This window comes from Amphiura filiformis, chromosome 14 (assembly GCF_039555335.1).
Source record: "Amphiura filiformis chromosome 14, Afil_fr2py, whole genome shotgun sequence".
Classification (NCBI taxonomy): domain Eukaryota; kingdom Metazoa; phylum Echinodermata; class Ophiuroidea; order Amphilepidida; family Amphiuridae; genus Amphiura; species Amphiura filiformis.
The window spans coordinates 62,988,140-63,001,939 of NC_092641.1; the positions used below are offsets into that span (position 1 = coordinate 62,988,140).

Below are 13,800 nucleotides of genomic sequence, written 5' to 3' on the forward strand. Positions count from 1 at the left end.
CATGTAGAAATATAATCAAGTAGTTGCCCTACCTGCTCTTCACCAAAAAAAACAAAACAAGTCCTATACCTCAATGATAATGAAACCTAGGTGCACTCTCTTGTTTTCTCATTATAATTAATCCTTGCTTTTACTCATCACACTACAGGCCTTGTTTGCAGTTGACAACGACTACTGGCTATTCATTCAGGGACTGCGTCGCATTCATCCAGTACTAGCGCCATCACTTGACAGACTAAACCGTCAAGCTGCGCAACGAGGCACAGGTCGGGGGCATCTGTGGTTGAAAACGAGTCTTGAAGAACACACCTTGTCCAATCAGCTTAAGCTGTTAGTAGACGACAGGGATCATCTCCGCAAGTGCTATTATTGTAAGGGATAACCTCATCATACCATAATGCGACCCATCATATCAAAACAGATCAGTTGTCGGCTGGCTTCGTTTGCAGATAACAATGAAAGAAGATGAGAACAAATTAAAAGAAATTTGAGCTTGTTTCGCTTCATAAAACATTTTTTCTATAACTGATTTCAACAAGTAAGGTGTCATTTTAAAGCTAAAAAATAGCAGTTTATCTTAGTTTTTAAATCTCCCTTTTCATTTCTGATGACAATTGGTAGGTTTTGTGATATGATGTGTTACATATTGTCTATAATAAATGCTCCACTCTAATAAACACCCCCTGTGATTTTTCAATGAAAACATTAACCGAAATCAAATGCAAACATTTCCCATGTGTGTAGGCTTAAAACTTGCATCAGTGCTGTCTGTCATGATCTCGAAATTGCATGGATAAAACCTATTCTAACTTTAAGACAGTTATGGATGTTCAATCTCTAGCTTGTAAACACTTGAAAACATTTCTTACACACTTGGAAGCAAACAGATGTCTAAATTGTTTCCAAGAGTCTGAATAAGACAAAATCGGTGATTAGTTGTTTGGTTATCAAAAACTTCCTTCACCCAATGGAATTTGGGGAGCTGCACAGATAATTGGCTGATGTTACAATATAAGTGCGGATAGGTCTGCCCCTGTGGTCCGGCTGCAACTGGCCTAGATGATGCGATCTGATTGTGATGATTCGCCATGGCAGCGAAATTACAGCGCTTTGAATCCTTCAAGATCTAGCTGGAAAAAGGCGTTATATAAATCCGAAATTTATTATTTTTTATTTAATAAAGATCTGATGAATTGATAGGCAGACAAAGGCTTACCTGAGCATTCATGTTGGATTTCAAGACTCTTGGAGTTAGTACTGAAATTTGCATGTTTTCTTTCATTTCAGCCGATGCCTTTCTATGCAGTGTATCTCACTTTTCAGCCCTGTACATGTGCCTACAAGCAGTTGAACAAAATAATGCATCTTTATTGGCTGATATTGATCCTATGTTGGTAAGTTACCATGGTAAAGAATACTTTCAGGCATGCCCATATATGCTGCCTTGTGGGGTTTTTGTCAGACAATATGTGACCTAATACCACAAATGAACGTAAAGTCGCAAGTAAGTAGATTTGAGACGTCGTGACTGGTGCATTGGCATTCTTTATTTCACAGGCACATGTTCAAGTCAATGGTATGTCTGTATGTCCTTTGTGAATGACGATACAGGTGCACGGCAAACAAAGAACATCATCTCAGCAGCCAGAATGTCTCAAAACTATCAATTTGAGACTTAACGCTCATTTCGTGGTAGCAAGAGACATATTGTTATTTATTTTCTATGCGTGTGAAACCTAATAACCAGGAGATATTTAGATCTCAGTATTCTTTCTGAACATCCAGTCCATTGTTTCTGCATCAACTTTAGTGATACCAGTCGCTCCATTTGGCAGTCCGAAGAGGGGTCACTAAGAGATGATCAGCTGTCTGGTGTTCTGCTCCAATTGTTATTGATAATTTTTGTGTACTTATTTATTTAATTTCCGATTGAATGACACTAAATGAAACACACAAAACATTGAAATCCCATTCTGTAGTGTTTGGTCATCTAAAACTTCAATATGTAATTCTCTTTGGATGCAAATCTGCACCTCCTGGACCACCATAACTACTTATCTATGATTAGTAACCACGCTTAGAAAGGGTGGGTTTCGGAATTTTGGTATAAAGGGTATCAAATAAAAGGGTGAGTTTAAAATAAAAAAAAGGGTGGGTTTGTATCACCACTGCCAACTATGTACCATACACACTTTATTGAGTACTGCTCTTTACATGAAATAACAATATTAAATCTCTCCATGCGGGTGTCAAATGCAGATGACTGCATGACAAATTACAAGAGATGTAAAAAGTCATCATTGTCCTTAGTATCATCACTTTTGAAGTGTTTGCTTCCTCTCAAATCAGGTCGTGGCCGCATTGCATTCAGTAAATTTTCATCGTCAACCGTGTAATTGAATGGGATTATTTTGAAATTTTAAAACGCTTGAAATATCACAAACAAATAGGCCTATGTTGATGAATAATATAAATACAAGCTAAAACCTTTGGGGTTCGATAATGAACCCCACAAAACTAACCGAGTATATTGCAAAATGCCATACGGCCGGGCGGTTTCACAAGTTGCCGGCTCGATCATGTCATCCGCCGCCTGTCTCAAATATTAAGTTATAGCAGTTGAAATCCATACACCCTGTATGGAAGACATAACCTTTATATCTCACATAGGGAGTGTGAATTTCAAATGGGGTCACCTGAATGGGTGACTCCATTTGAAGTCTACCCCCATGTGAAAGATTACGGTAATGCCTTCCATAGGGGTATATGTATTTTAACTGGAATAGCCCATTATGATAATTAAGCTTGCCTTCTGTTTTTACCAAATACAAATGCATTTTCTCTCAATATGTAAATATGGTGATTATATACTAACACATAGTCACATACACTGTGAAAATTTTTAGAATCTTCTCAACCTATACTTAGTTTCGGTAGTGATGTTAGTACTTTACAAGTTTGTGCCGCAAGCGTGCCCACAAACCACTCTTGTAAATGTACGTATAGGTGACCCCGGAGTGACTTCACAAGCTGTTGACCTCCGTTGACAACAAATCCGATTCAGAAGTCAAATTTGTAGTTTTCTGTGGTTTGTCCCTTTTCAAATCGGCCAAAATACTACCATTTCTATAACTTCTCGACATGGGGCCTCCAGCCAACAACAAAATAAAGACTCTCCTCTACATGTTCATGTGTTCAGCTTCACATAAACCCGCCAAGTATTTAACCTTTATTTTACCGAAATCGCTAAGAAATTTGCTCGATTCAAGGTCAAAACCGAACATAAACAACTGAATGAGCTCTGCTACAAGTCTTCAAGTAGTCGCTCAGCTGCACGATCTATTGTGGGTTGAAAAGCGTAAGTGTAGCCGACTGTAGCGCCATGTAAAATAAGTACCCGGATGACCAGGGTGACCTATAGTTGTACACGCGCTGCGATTTGAGGCAATTTGAGGCTGCAAAATACGCACCAACATCACTACAAAACTTGATGTGAAACAAAGTATTCTTTTTAAATATTTCTTCCCATTTTCATACTAACCATGTTCTCTAACATTCACTCTGTCAAGCTTTCATGCCTTTATTGCCGCATGGTAAGTTCTGTAACATCTTCAAATGTGTGTGTGACAAATAAATACTGGCTAATGTATTAGCCAATACAAGTGTTGTGTTTGTATTACCCAATTTGAATGTTGAATGTTAAGCTAAATCCTTGCTACAAAATTGCACTTTTAAGATACATGTTACCTTTAAAAACCAAGCTTTGTTCATACCTGAATCACTGACGCAATTATGTATGAAAGGGCTGTCAACTGTCATGCATTGGGCGTGTGACAGTCACACATTGGCATACTTTACGGTCTCATACCAAGGTATTATAATCTCACGCCAAGGTAGTAAATGTCACGCCAAGGTAGTAAATGTCACACCAAGGTAGTAAATGTCACGCCAAGGTAGTAAATGTCACGCCAAGGTAATAAATGTCACGCCAAGGTAGTAAATGTCACGCCAAGGTGGTAAATGTCACCCTAAGATCATATAATTGCACAAAATGTCATGCATCGTCAAATTAACTTTGTGCCCTCCCCCCCCCCCAACACTTTTTAGATTCTCTAGTGCCCTGGCTCACTTTTAAAATCATTAAAAAAAAAAAAAAAAGATTGCATCCTGGTATGCCACTGTTCAACAGTATCACACAAAGCAATTCCAAAACTTTGACAGCCCTGTTTATACTGTATGCATGGTAACTGGGAAGATAAAAAAGAGTTATAGTGGAGAACACACACTGCCATATTTGCTTGTGGGGAGCAAAACTGCACTATACTATATGATTGCAAAAGATATTTGCATGTGCTAGGGTTACACTTTCTTTGAAAAGCTGGGTCCAGTTGGCATGATGGCCTATATATTTCTTCATGAGGAGTAACATTTTGAGGGACCATCAATGATTACCACTGTCCACAGGCTACCAAATGCTTGAAATAAACAACGTTTGTGAGCAGTTTTCCTCTGCTTATTATGCTTCTAACCCTGATAATCATGAATAGAAAGATGTAGATCATTTTAAGAACATCATTTCAGATTCCTATTGTATACTTTGATCAGCTCGTAATCGGCGGGCCTTATAACATCGCAGATTAATATCAAAATACTTTGTTTTGAGAAATTTCTTGTGACATCTCGCCAGAAGCATCACAAATTTTTAATTCAAGTCCTGTACTTTGTCTACTTGTTTTAAAACACACAAAATAAAGACAGACAAGACAATTATAGCACTCTTAACATGTGTCTATTTGTCGGCGTAGTGGTAAAAGCCTAACATTTCCTGCCTATTACGAGCTGATCAAACTATACATTTTATAAAATGACTCTAGCAATTATATGAAGCATGTGTGTGAATCTGTGCGCAATCTGTGCATCATTGTACTTTGCGTTAATTGTGTTTATAATGTGTTTGTTATTGTTTATTGTACTATGGAATAAGGTCATCAGGCCACTACTTTCGTGATACACTGTTTCAATATCCAACAAATTTAAGTAGTTTGTTTATTGTGCTTTTTGTCGCCTTAAGTCAATTTGGTTTACTATCAGCTATGATCGCAAACATCCTCATCTATCTGACACAGTTCTTTAACCTCAATCCGTTTGTACATTCAGAGAGTGACATTTGAATATGTTGGGTACAAAAACGCATACTCTTTTAACTGGAGGTTAAATTTTGAGCTATGATTGTTGAGTAATGTCAGTGAACTGTGCCATTGGAAGTGAGAGTATTTCTGATAATATTGACTAAGATGAATCATTTCAAGTCATATTATTTGCTGAAGCATTTTATATGAATTGATTTGTTGACATCATTATTACACTGAGTATCAAATTTGGGCTCAGTGTTACAGATGTTAACCCTAACACGCCTGAGTACTACAAAATACTACTTGATATATGCGCTGTTCCAATATAGGCACGGTTTCGCTGGCCAGCGAAGCCCAAGACCCGTGGCAACGTATCGCCGAGCCAGTGGTTGGCATGCGAGGGGTCTCGGGTTCGAATCCCACCTGGAGCAAATAACTTCTTTCTTTGTTTTCTCTCTTTATTCCTTCCTTCCTTCATTTATCCCTTGGCCAAAAAGCCCCTTGTGGGTTAGGGTTAAGGCAAAGACAAGGCTGTACATCTCAGAGTTGATGTTCATTTTGTGTGGGGCGCATTCGTCTCTGTGAACTATGCCAATTAATTGTGGCTTTTTTACAAAAATATGTTTTCGCAATATTTCTTTGAATTAGTGGAAATTTTTATTATGTGCTTAAGAATATGAAAACTTAAGTTGTGAAAACTTTTAAAAACATCAGTCCTGAGTTAGAATTGAGGGGGGGGGGCAAAATTTGTATTGGATTTTAAAATCTTCACAAGTTCCAAAACATTTTTTGGTTTCTTTTTGCTTTACAGCAATTTCCATTTTGCCTTTGATGAAATAGAAATGGCCATTATTCATTATTCAATATCGCTGACAGCTGTTTTATATCTACTTCACACATTATGTATTATCTTGATCTGTGTTGTATAATAGTAAGATCTAGTGATATCAGCTGTGCACAGCCATATTTAGCAATACCGGTAGTACAAAGGCCACTGGTATATGATAACTGTGGACCGTTTTGTTTAATTATTTGTGTACTATAGCTTTAATTTGATTGTATAATATTTTAACAGTAGAAATTTTCATACTACATGTATGTTTATTTTTGCACCTTTCGCAACCAAGCAGCTATAGCGTAAATAACACACACACAAGTGACATGATCGAAGGGAATGAGTCAATTATGTTGGCAATTTTCAATTAGAAGTTTTTTACATCACTTTCTCCCGCACTTTCTGTAAGTTTATGAATGCTACATTTGGGTGCAAACCCCATCAAAATTGGATGGTTATGAGCAATTTATCAATGGCCGAAAACAATATAAAACAAAAGAATTTGAACGCTGTGTGTTGCCAATATCTCATAAACAATATCAGCGACATCCGACTCATTCCCCTTGATCATGTCATGGATTCCTTTTGTGTATAGTCAGTGTATGGCAGCATAGAATTGTGAATGTAAAATCAAGTGAAACAGTTCAAAATTAGCAAAGGGCAAAAATAAATCCCACAAACATTTCACTTGTACTATAGTATTATTTGTCTGTGTGATTACGAGCCACTGTGAGCATTTGTATTTATTTGAAAAGTGTATTATTAACTCTCTCCAAGCGGGTGTCGACTGCAGAAGACAATTTTTTTTTTAATTCAAAATTTCAAAAATTTCAGATTGTAAATTTTCATTACCATATGTGGAATCAACATGAAAAATGCATTAAAATGAGTACAAACAAGCCTAGTATTGGTTCAGTGGTACTTTAGATAGCTCTTGATATTTTGAGAAAATATCTTAAAACTTGGGAATTTTTATGTTGAAGCTTATGGCTAGCACGGAGAGCATTAATGTATAAAATTTAAATGGTAACAGTGTCCCTGACATTTTTATATGGCATTTACTTTACTGGTCAGCAAAAAATAAATAAAGATAAAACAATAAATTAACTCAGAGGTGTGTGACCATCCCCAGTTTCCTCAATACAAAATCATTAAAAAAAAAGAACTCATGAATATTTTTTCTTTACCCCAGTAAAATGTAATTCATGAGATTTGTTTCATTTAGATGGTGTGAACAAAAACACTTTAAATTTTTAAAAGTGGTAACCATACTACCACCCAGGCATGAGAATTTTCAGAGTTTTGCCTGAATTTTTTTTCAGACTGTTTTGGGCCTTTTAAGGCTGAATCACACGCTTTTGCTGACAGTTTAAAAAAAAGCCATTCTCATACCCGTACCACCAGAAGTATGTTCTAAATCCTATGTGGCATTGTTCATTTTTGATTCTCATAATTATTAAAACCGCTGGAGCAATACAACTCGGAATTTGAAAACATTTTGTTTTAATGGTATTCCTCAATGTATATAAGGTAAAAAACGAAATATGAATGAATTTGGCCAACCAACTTTTAACTTTTTTTCTGAGTTATTACTGTATTACATGTACAATGTAGTAAATAAACAAATTTGAATCTTTCCCCAGAGTAGGCCAGTGCACATGAACGTTCATGTGCACTGGCCTACTCTGAGGAAAGATTACAATTTGTTCATCCTATTAACCCAGAGAACTAAGTATAATAATTTTCAATGTACATGTAGTAAATAATTTCAGCGAAGGCCTAAAAAAATGTTTGATTGGCGTAACCCGACCTACCCTAAAATTAGGCCCGACCCTAACTTTTTTTTTTTTTGTTGCAAAATTAATTGATTTTAATTTTTAAAAAGTAAATAAAAATTAAATTAAAAAAAAAGAAGAAGAATGTTCCAAGGCCTTTGTCAAATGCAATTTACAGCTTTAAAAGTTAAAAAAAAAAACCTACCTACCTACCTACCCAATTTATTTTTTCTTATGTTGCGCCAATCAAACAATTTTTTAGGCCTAATCCCAGGATAAAGCAAATTTTTAAAATTTAAATGCATGTTTGTTTGCTTTTCCAGTAAGTACATGTTTCAGCAATCAGCATAGTTTATGAATGGAATGTTCACAGCCCGATTCATAGTCGGAACATATTTAATTAATACCTTCCTAAAGGAAGTAATGACAGTTATACACATATGGCTAAGTGAAATTAATCCCGGCCTTTCCACATTTGATTCTTACAGTCTAGACATGTATGACGCATATCAGTATGCTACTTAATAAGCGCCCCTTGAGAACTTTTTAAAAAGACCCATTCAGTGATCCCATCGCAAGTGTAAGAAAATTGTTTATAAATTGCTGACAAGTGAAGGATAAGTCATTCAAATTGTCATTTGGTGTTTTTGAAATGACAAATTTGGCAAAAAACGAAGAAAACAGCAGTACTGATGAAGTTGAAGCCCCATTCAAATACATGTAGCTAATTTAGATAATGTCAGTATCTAAATTACAGATTTGTGTAAAATGTCTTATTTTGTCTTAAATACGCAGCTTTCGGCTGAACCACTCGCAGGCTATGTTAACATATCTATGACAATGACAAAGGTACCAAAATCCGAAATTTTTAAGCTTCTTACGATCATCCGGATGAGCAAATCACTGAATAGGCCTTTAAGTGCCCCAATTTTACTTTGCTTTTTATAACCTTTGAAAAAGATCCTGCTAGGATCGCAAGCTCCGGCCCCTAAAAACTTTGAAATTTTACTAAATAGGCTATTTTTGTGGATAAGCCGTTTCCACCAGCTCGCTTTTAACTTTTTTATAATGAAATTGCATTTTGTTTTCACAAAACATCAGTTGATCTGGGCATCAAGTTCTTTTGGCTGCAGCATATAGTTTCTATTTCTTTATATTGCAAATGATGGTGTATGAATTATAATATGAAATTGCCAAATTGGTAAACTTTTTTTTGCAAACTTCATTTTTTACTATATTTGTAATATTTTCATATGTCCCAACGTACACCTAAATGGAATCAGCCAAATTTGTTGTGATTTGTAGGTCAATAGTGCAATTTTGTTTAAAGTCGTGTTGATTACAACATTAAGTCCAAAATAGCTATTGCTAATTGAAATGTATAGAAACCCCTCCCGACAGTTATTACCAATATTTTTGCAGTATTTCGGATAAATAATAACAGGTCTTGAACTTAACTTTTTTAACAAGTAGTCCCCAGTTTCAGCGTGAACCAGTTGTTAATAATTGAATTGGCTGGTATTTCCAACTTGCCCGCTAGCTGAGGCATTTACGGGGTGGATATCAATGTTATATTGACCCACTTCCGTTGTTTACAAATGAGGAGGGTCAGATTTGGCTATCTTTCACTTCCTATGGAAGACATAACCTTTGATCTCCTACACAGGGGTGTGGATTTCAATGGAGTCACCCTAGATTAAAGCCTTGTCTTCCATAGATGGATTTCAGCCGGGATTAGCCCATTTAAAATGAAACTATTGACATTGATAAGGTTGCATCGATCTTTTTGGTTGTTCCCTTAGACCTAAGTAAATAAACAACTGGTTATTGATACAAGCATGATTCATATCAACGCTTTGTGGTCTGCTACAAACATTATGGTATTTTGAAATCTCCAATGTCAGTAATTTGAGCACACAAAATGTATGCTCATAGCATTGCACATGCGAATGGAAAGGTATGAACAAAACGGTGTACAATGGACTTGATGTAGCTGTGTGAAAGAGAACTCTATCAGATGGTGAAATATGCACAAGAATAGTTAGTTTTGTTTAGGAAGAAAATATTGAGGATAAAATCATTGGAGCTCATTGGCACTTGGCAGTTTGTTCTATCCATATGGTATAGTGTACATTGTACATCCACACCAGATGGACAGCATAGCATGATTGGCCGTATATATGTACGTACATTGTAGTAAAAGTGTGAGTCTTGAATAATGGTGAATTACATGTGCTTTTTGTTTGTGCATATTTGTGACCCATCACATCTAAAACAAGGCAGTTATTCAGTGAAAACTTCATGAAGTAAATGTTTGTAAAAGCAAAGAAACTAATAAGGAATGGGCGATTCCATTTGAAATCCACACTTCTCTAGTCTAGGGGAGTTTGATTTAATAGAATCAGCATATTAATCAACTATATTTGAGACTCTCCCTCCCTCTGTGGAAGATTAAGGTTGAATGAGTGAATGTTCTTAGTCATGCAGTAGTTTCAAACAGAGTTTTGAATTAAATCTAATACTGGAACTTACTTTTTGCAACTATTGCTATGTTGCGTCTGGAACCACCAGACTTCATCAGGCAACTGACCTGTTGGACTGATGAAGTCTGCATGGTGGTTCCAGATGCAACGTAGCAATAGTTGCAAAAAGTAAGTTCCAGTATTAGATTTAATTCCCAAACTGTATTCAGGTTGAATCTTTCTCAGAGGGTGTATGAAATTGAAATGGGTCAAGCTGCCTAATTTGTCCATTCCATTTGAAATTCATACTCCCCCTGTAGAAGATAAAATCTTACATCTTCCACATGGGTAGTGTTGATTTTAAATAGAATAGCCCAATGTGTGCTATATTTGTCACATGATTGTCAATATTTGACCCGATCTGATTCACTCAGTCAGAAATTTTGAAAATTGAGTTACTACCATTACTAACTTAATTGCTCAATACCTACACTTACTGATGTTGAATCCCCATGTCTCTAGAATACTTGGTAGCAAAGTTATGAACCTTTCATATATCTGTTTCTTATATCCGGATGGCATCCCTTAAATTTAGTAGCCTCTGAGCCAGGGTGTTAGCTAGAAATTGAGGGTTGCCCGTCATTTGAATAAAATTGCCTGTCCTAATTTGACCTTTAAAACATTTACCAGACATCTATAGCCCATTGGGGGTTCAAGGAGTTCAAATATATGCTGATATGGCCTTGTTCTACAAACTGGGTCTGCTAAAAGGGTCAATTAGCTTCTCAAAACATACAATTTATAATATAGCCTCTGTCAAAGGCATTAATTTTGCCCGTCCCAGGAGCAAACTGGCCGTCTAAAATGACGGCCAGACGGGTGGCTAGCTAAGACCCTGCTCTGAGCACTATTGGGCTTGGCCTGGCTTCGGCCGAATGTTATAAATAAATGTTTTTTAATGTTTTTTCTCCTTATTTTTCGCCTATTTCTCGGTTTCATTATTGTCTACTTTAGCCTGATCGGACCAGATCTGGTCACATATGACGTCTTACATCAAGGTGTGAGATGTCATTTTAATGGAAAAACAATTCTTTAACTTGGTTAAGGGCTGGGGTATGAACGTTTGGACAGTATTTTATTTTGGGACATTAGAGCACATCAGACATATCGAATTGCATTCTGAATACTGAAGAATGTCATTCTGATATCAAATAATTTTGATTTTTTGAAATTCGCAATTTAATACACATTTTATGGCAAATCATTAAAAATTGATATTTTTGATATTTAACAGTACTTGAAGTAAACTTTATAAATCTGATGATTTATACTTAAAGTGTATGTAGGTGGATGAAAAACCGACGATCAATTGAAAATTTTGACCTTTTCAGTATTGAAGATATGGATTTTTTTCCCAAAACACCAAAAAAAATTAGGTCTTTTGGGAAAAAATCCATATCTTCAATATGAAAGGTCAAAATTTTCAATTGACCGTCGGCTTTTCCTCCCTGCTACATACACTTTAAGAATATATCATTAGATTTATATAATTTACTTCGAGGACTGTTATATATCAAAATTTGAAAAATATCAAATTTTTATAATTTGTCATAAAATTTGTATTATATTGTGATTTTAAAAATGAAAATTATTTGATATCAGAAAGACATGCTTCGATTCAGAATGCGATTCGATAGGTCTGAGGTGCTCTCATGTCCCACAAAAAATACTGTCGAAACGCAATAAACGCTCATTTTGGATCCCTTAAAAAATCTAAATGTATAATTTCGAAAACAACTACCATGTTTTTATGTGATGTCATAATTATTCGCATATCAGTAGGCACCTTCTGTGGGGTTTTGTATGCTGAACTTAAAGTCAACCTTTTTAGCTGCATATAAAATCAAAAGTGTTGAGTGTTGTCAATCTTTTCATGCTTTTTATGTTGTTTATGTTCTGCATTAAAGTACAGGCATTGAGATTGAATCCTTCAGTATTAACCCTATGAGAACTACCTGCCGATTGGTCAAAAAGAAGATTTTTTGTCCTAGCTTTTTTTAGCTTAAATTTATATATATATTTTTGTTTTAATCTTTTCCAGCTTCAAATACCAAAAGACTTCACCACCACCTCCACCACCACCACAACCGATGATGCCACCTTTCTCGAAAATAAACCAAGAAACACACCCCACCAACAAAACATCATCCCAGCCAGGAAGCATCAGTCCGTCGAGGATCTAGTCATCCAGCCTCCTCCATTTGCATCCCCTCCCGCGGACAGCATCCTAGAAACGTCAGGTGAACATGCCGTGCCTCACACACCACCTCCGAGCGGTGGCGAGGTGCAACGACATGCCGCAAGGAACATACTCCAGACGGTTCTGGACACTGCTGATGGTAAAAATACTTACGGTGGAAGTGAAAACAACTTGAGTAGTGTTGTTGGAAATGATCCGCTTTTGAATATGCAGTTTCTAAGTGGCGCAGACTTTTCAGCACCAGTGGCATCCGTGAAGTCATCAAAGACATCGACCCCATCAGGATCTCCTGCAATGGAGAGGGTCAATGTCAAAGTCTGCGAGTGCAACAGAAGTGCCTTGTTTAATGGGGACATGGATGAGGATGACGAAGGTGAAACGATATCGAATCATACCAAAGATGCTGCTTCTGAAAATACTTGTAAGAAGTGTGGGCGGTTAAAATCAAAAAATCAAAAGTTGTCGTCGAATGAAAATTTGAACTCACCAAATGCGGACAAGGAGAAGGAAGATGATACCGCTAAAGCAAGATATAAACAGAGAACTCTTGCACAGAGTAAACATTACAGTAGTGCAGCCAATCTATTGGAGAAGAGCAGTCAGGTGGCAGTGAAGAGGAAGACCCTGCATAAGAGATCACAGTCTGATGCTCAGCTGTCAAAACAAGGTATGGTAATTCAGTATCAACATTCCAATAGCAGTTAGGAGGCTTGTTCCTTCTGATTCCCTTGCATTGGGCTATTCCACTTGAAATCCACACTCCCCCTGAGGAAGTGTAGCTGCCATTTTAGAGAGCACAGTGGTATAACAGGTATAGACTTTGACTCCTAATCATGAAGCTGTTTGGGTTTGAATCCCTGCATTGCAATGTTACTTGCTCTCTTAGGCTAGGCACTTCACCTTGCTTGCTTCTCACCACTCAGGTGTAATGGCTAGCTGTTAGTGGATAATTACAATCTTAGTGCTGAGAGGAACTGCGCTACTGTTTGTGCCCTTGTTGAAGCGAAATAATTCTGATATATCTCGGTGACAGTCGAATACATTGTAAATATTGTTGACATGTTCTGGTACCACGGTGAAGTGCACATTAAATCACCAACAAGATTTGATTTAATTTGATTTGAAATACTCACTCCAGTTGTGGAAGGTATACATGTATGTGTAGGTAAACCCATATACAGGGGAGTATGGGTTTCAAAATAATTAAAAGTAGCCAAATCCATTAAAAAAAACATACACCCTCTGTGGAAGACCTTTCTTCAATCATCCACAGGGGTATGGCAGATTTCAAAAGTGGTAGCCCATTGTAGCGAAATGGATTTTAGAGGTGGGCGTT

The 13,800-nt window shown here is 36.6% G+C and overlaps 1 protein-coding gene across 1 annotated transcript in view; it reads left to right on the forward strand.

The window, feature by feature from the left end:
• LOC140169565 (run domain Beclin-1-interacting and cysteine-rich domain-containing protein-like) overlaps positions 1-13,800 on the forward strand; it is a 53,722-nt gene that overhangs the window by 15,417 nt on the left and 24,505 nt on the right. The window contains exons 3-5 of the mRNA XM_072192829.1: positions 149-371; positions 1,288-1,394; positions 12,306-13,131. Coding sequence (XP_072048930.1) covers positions 149-371; positions 1,288-1,394; positions 12,306-13,131 — 1,156 coding nt within the window. The remainder of the gene's footprint in view (positions 1-148; positions 372-1,287; positions 1,395-12,305; positions 13,132-13,800) is intronic.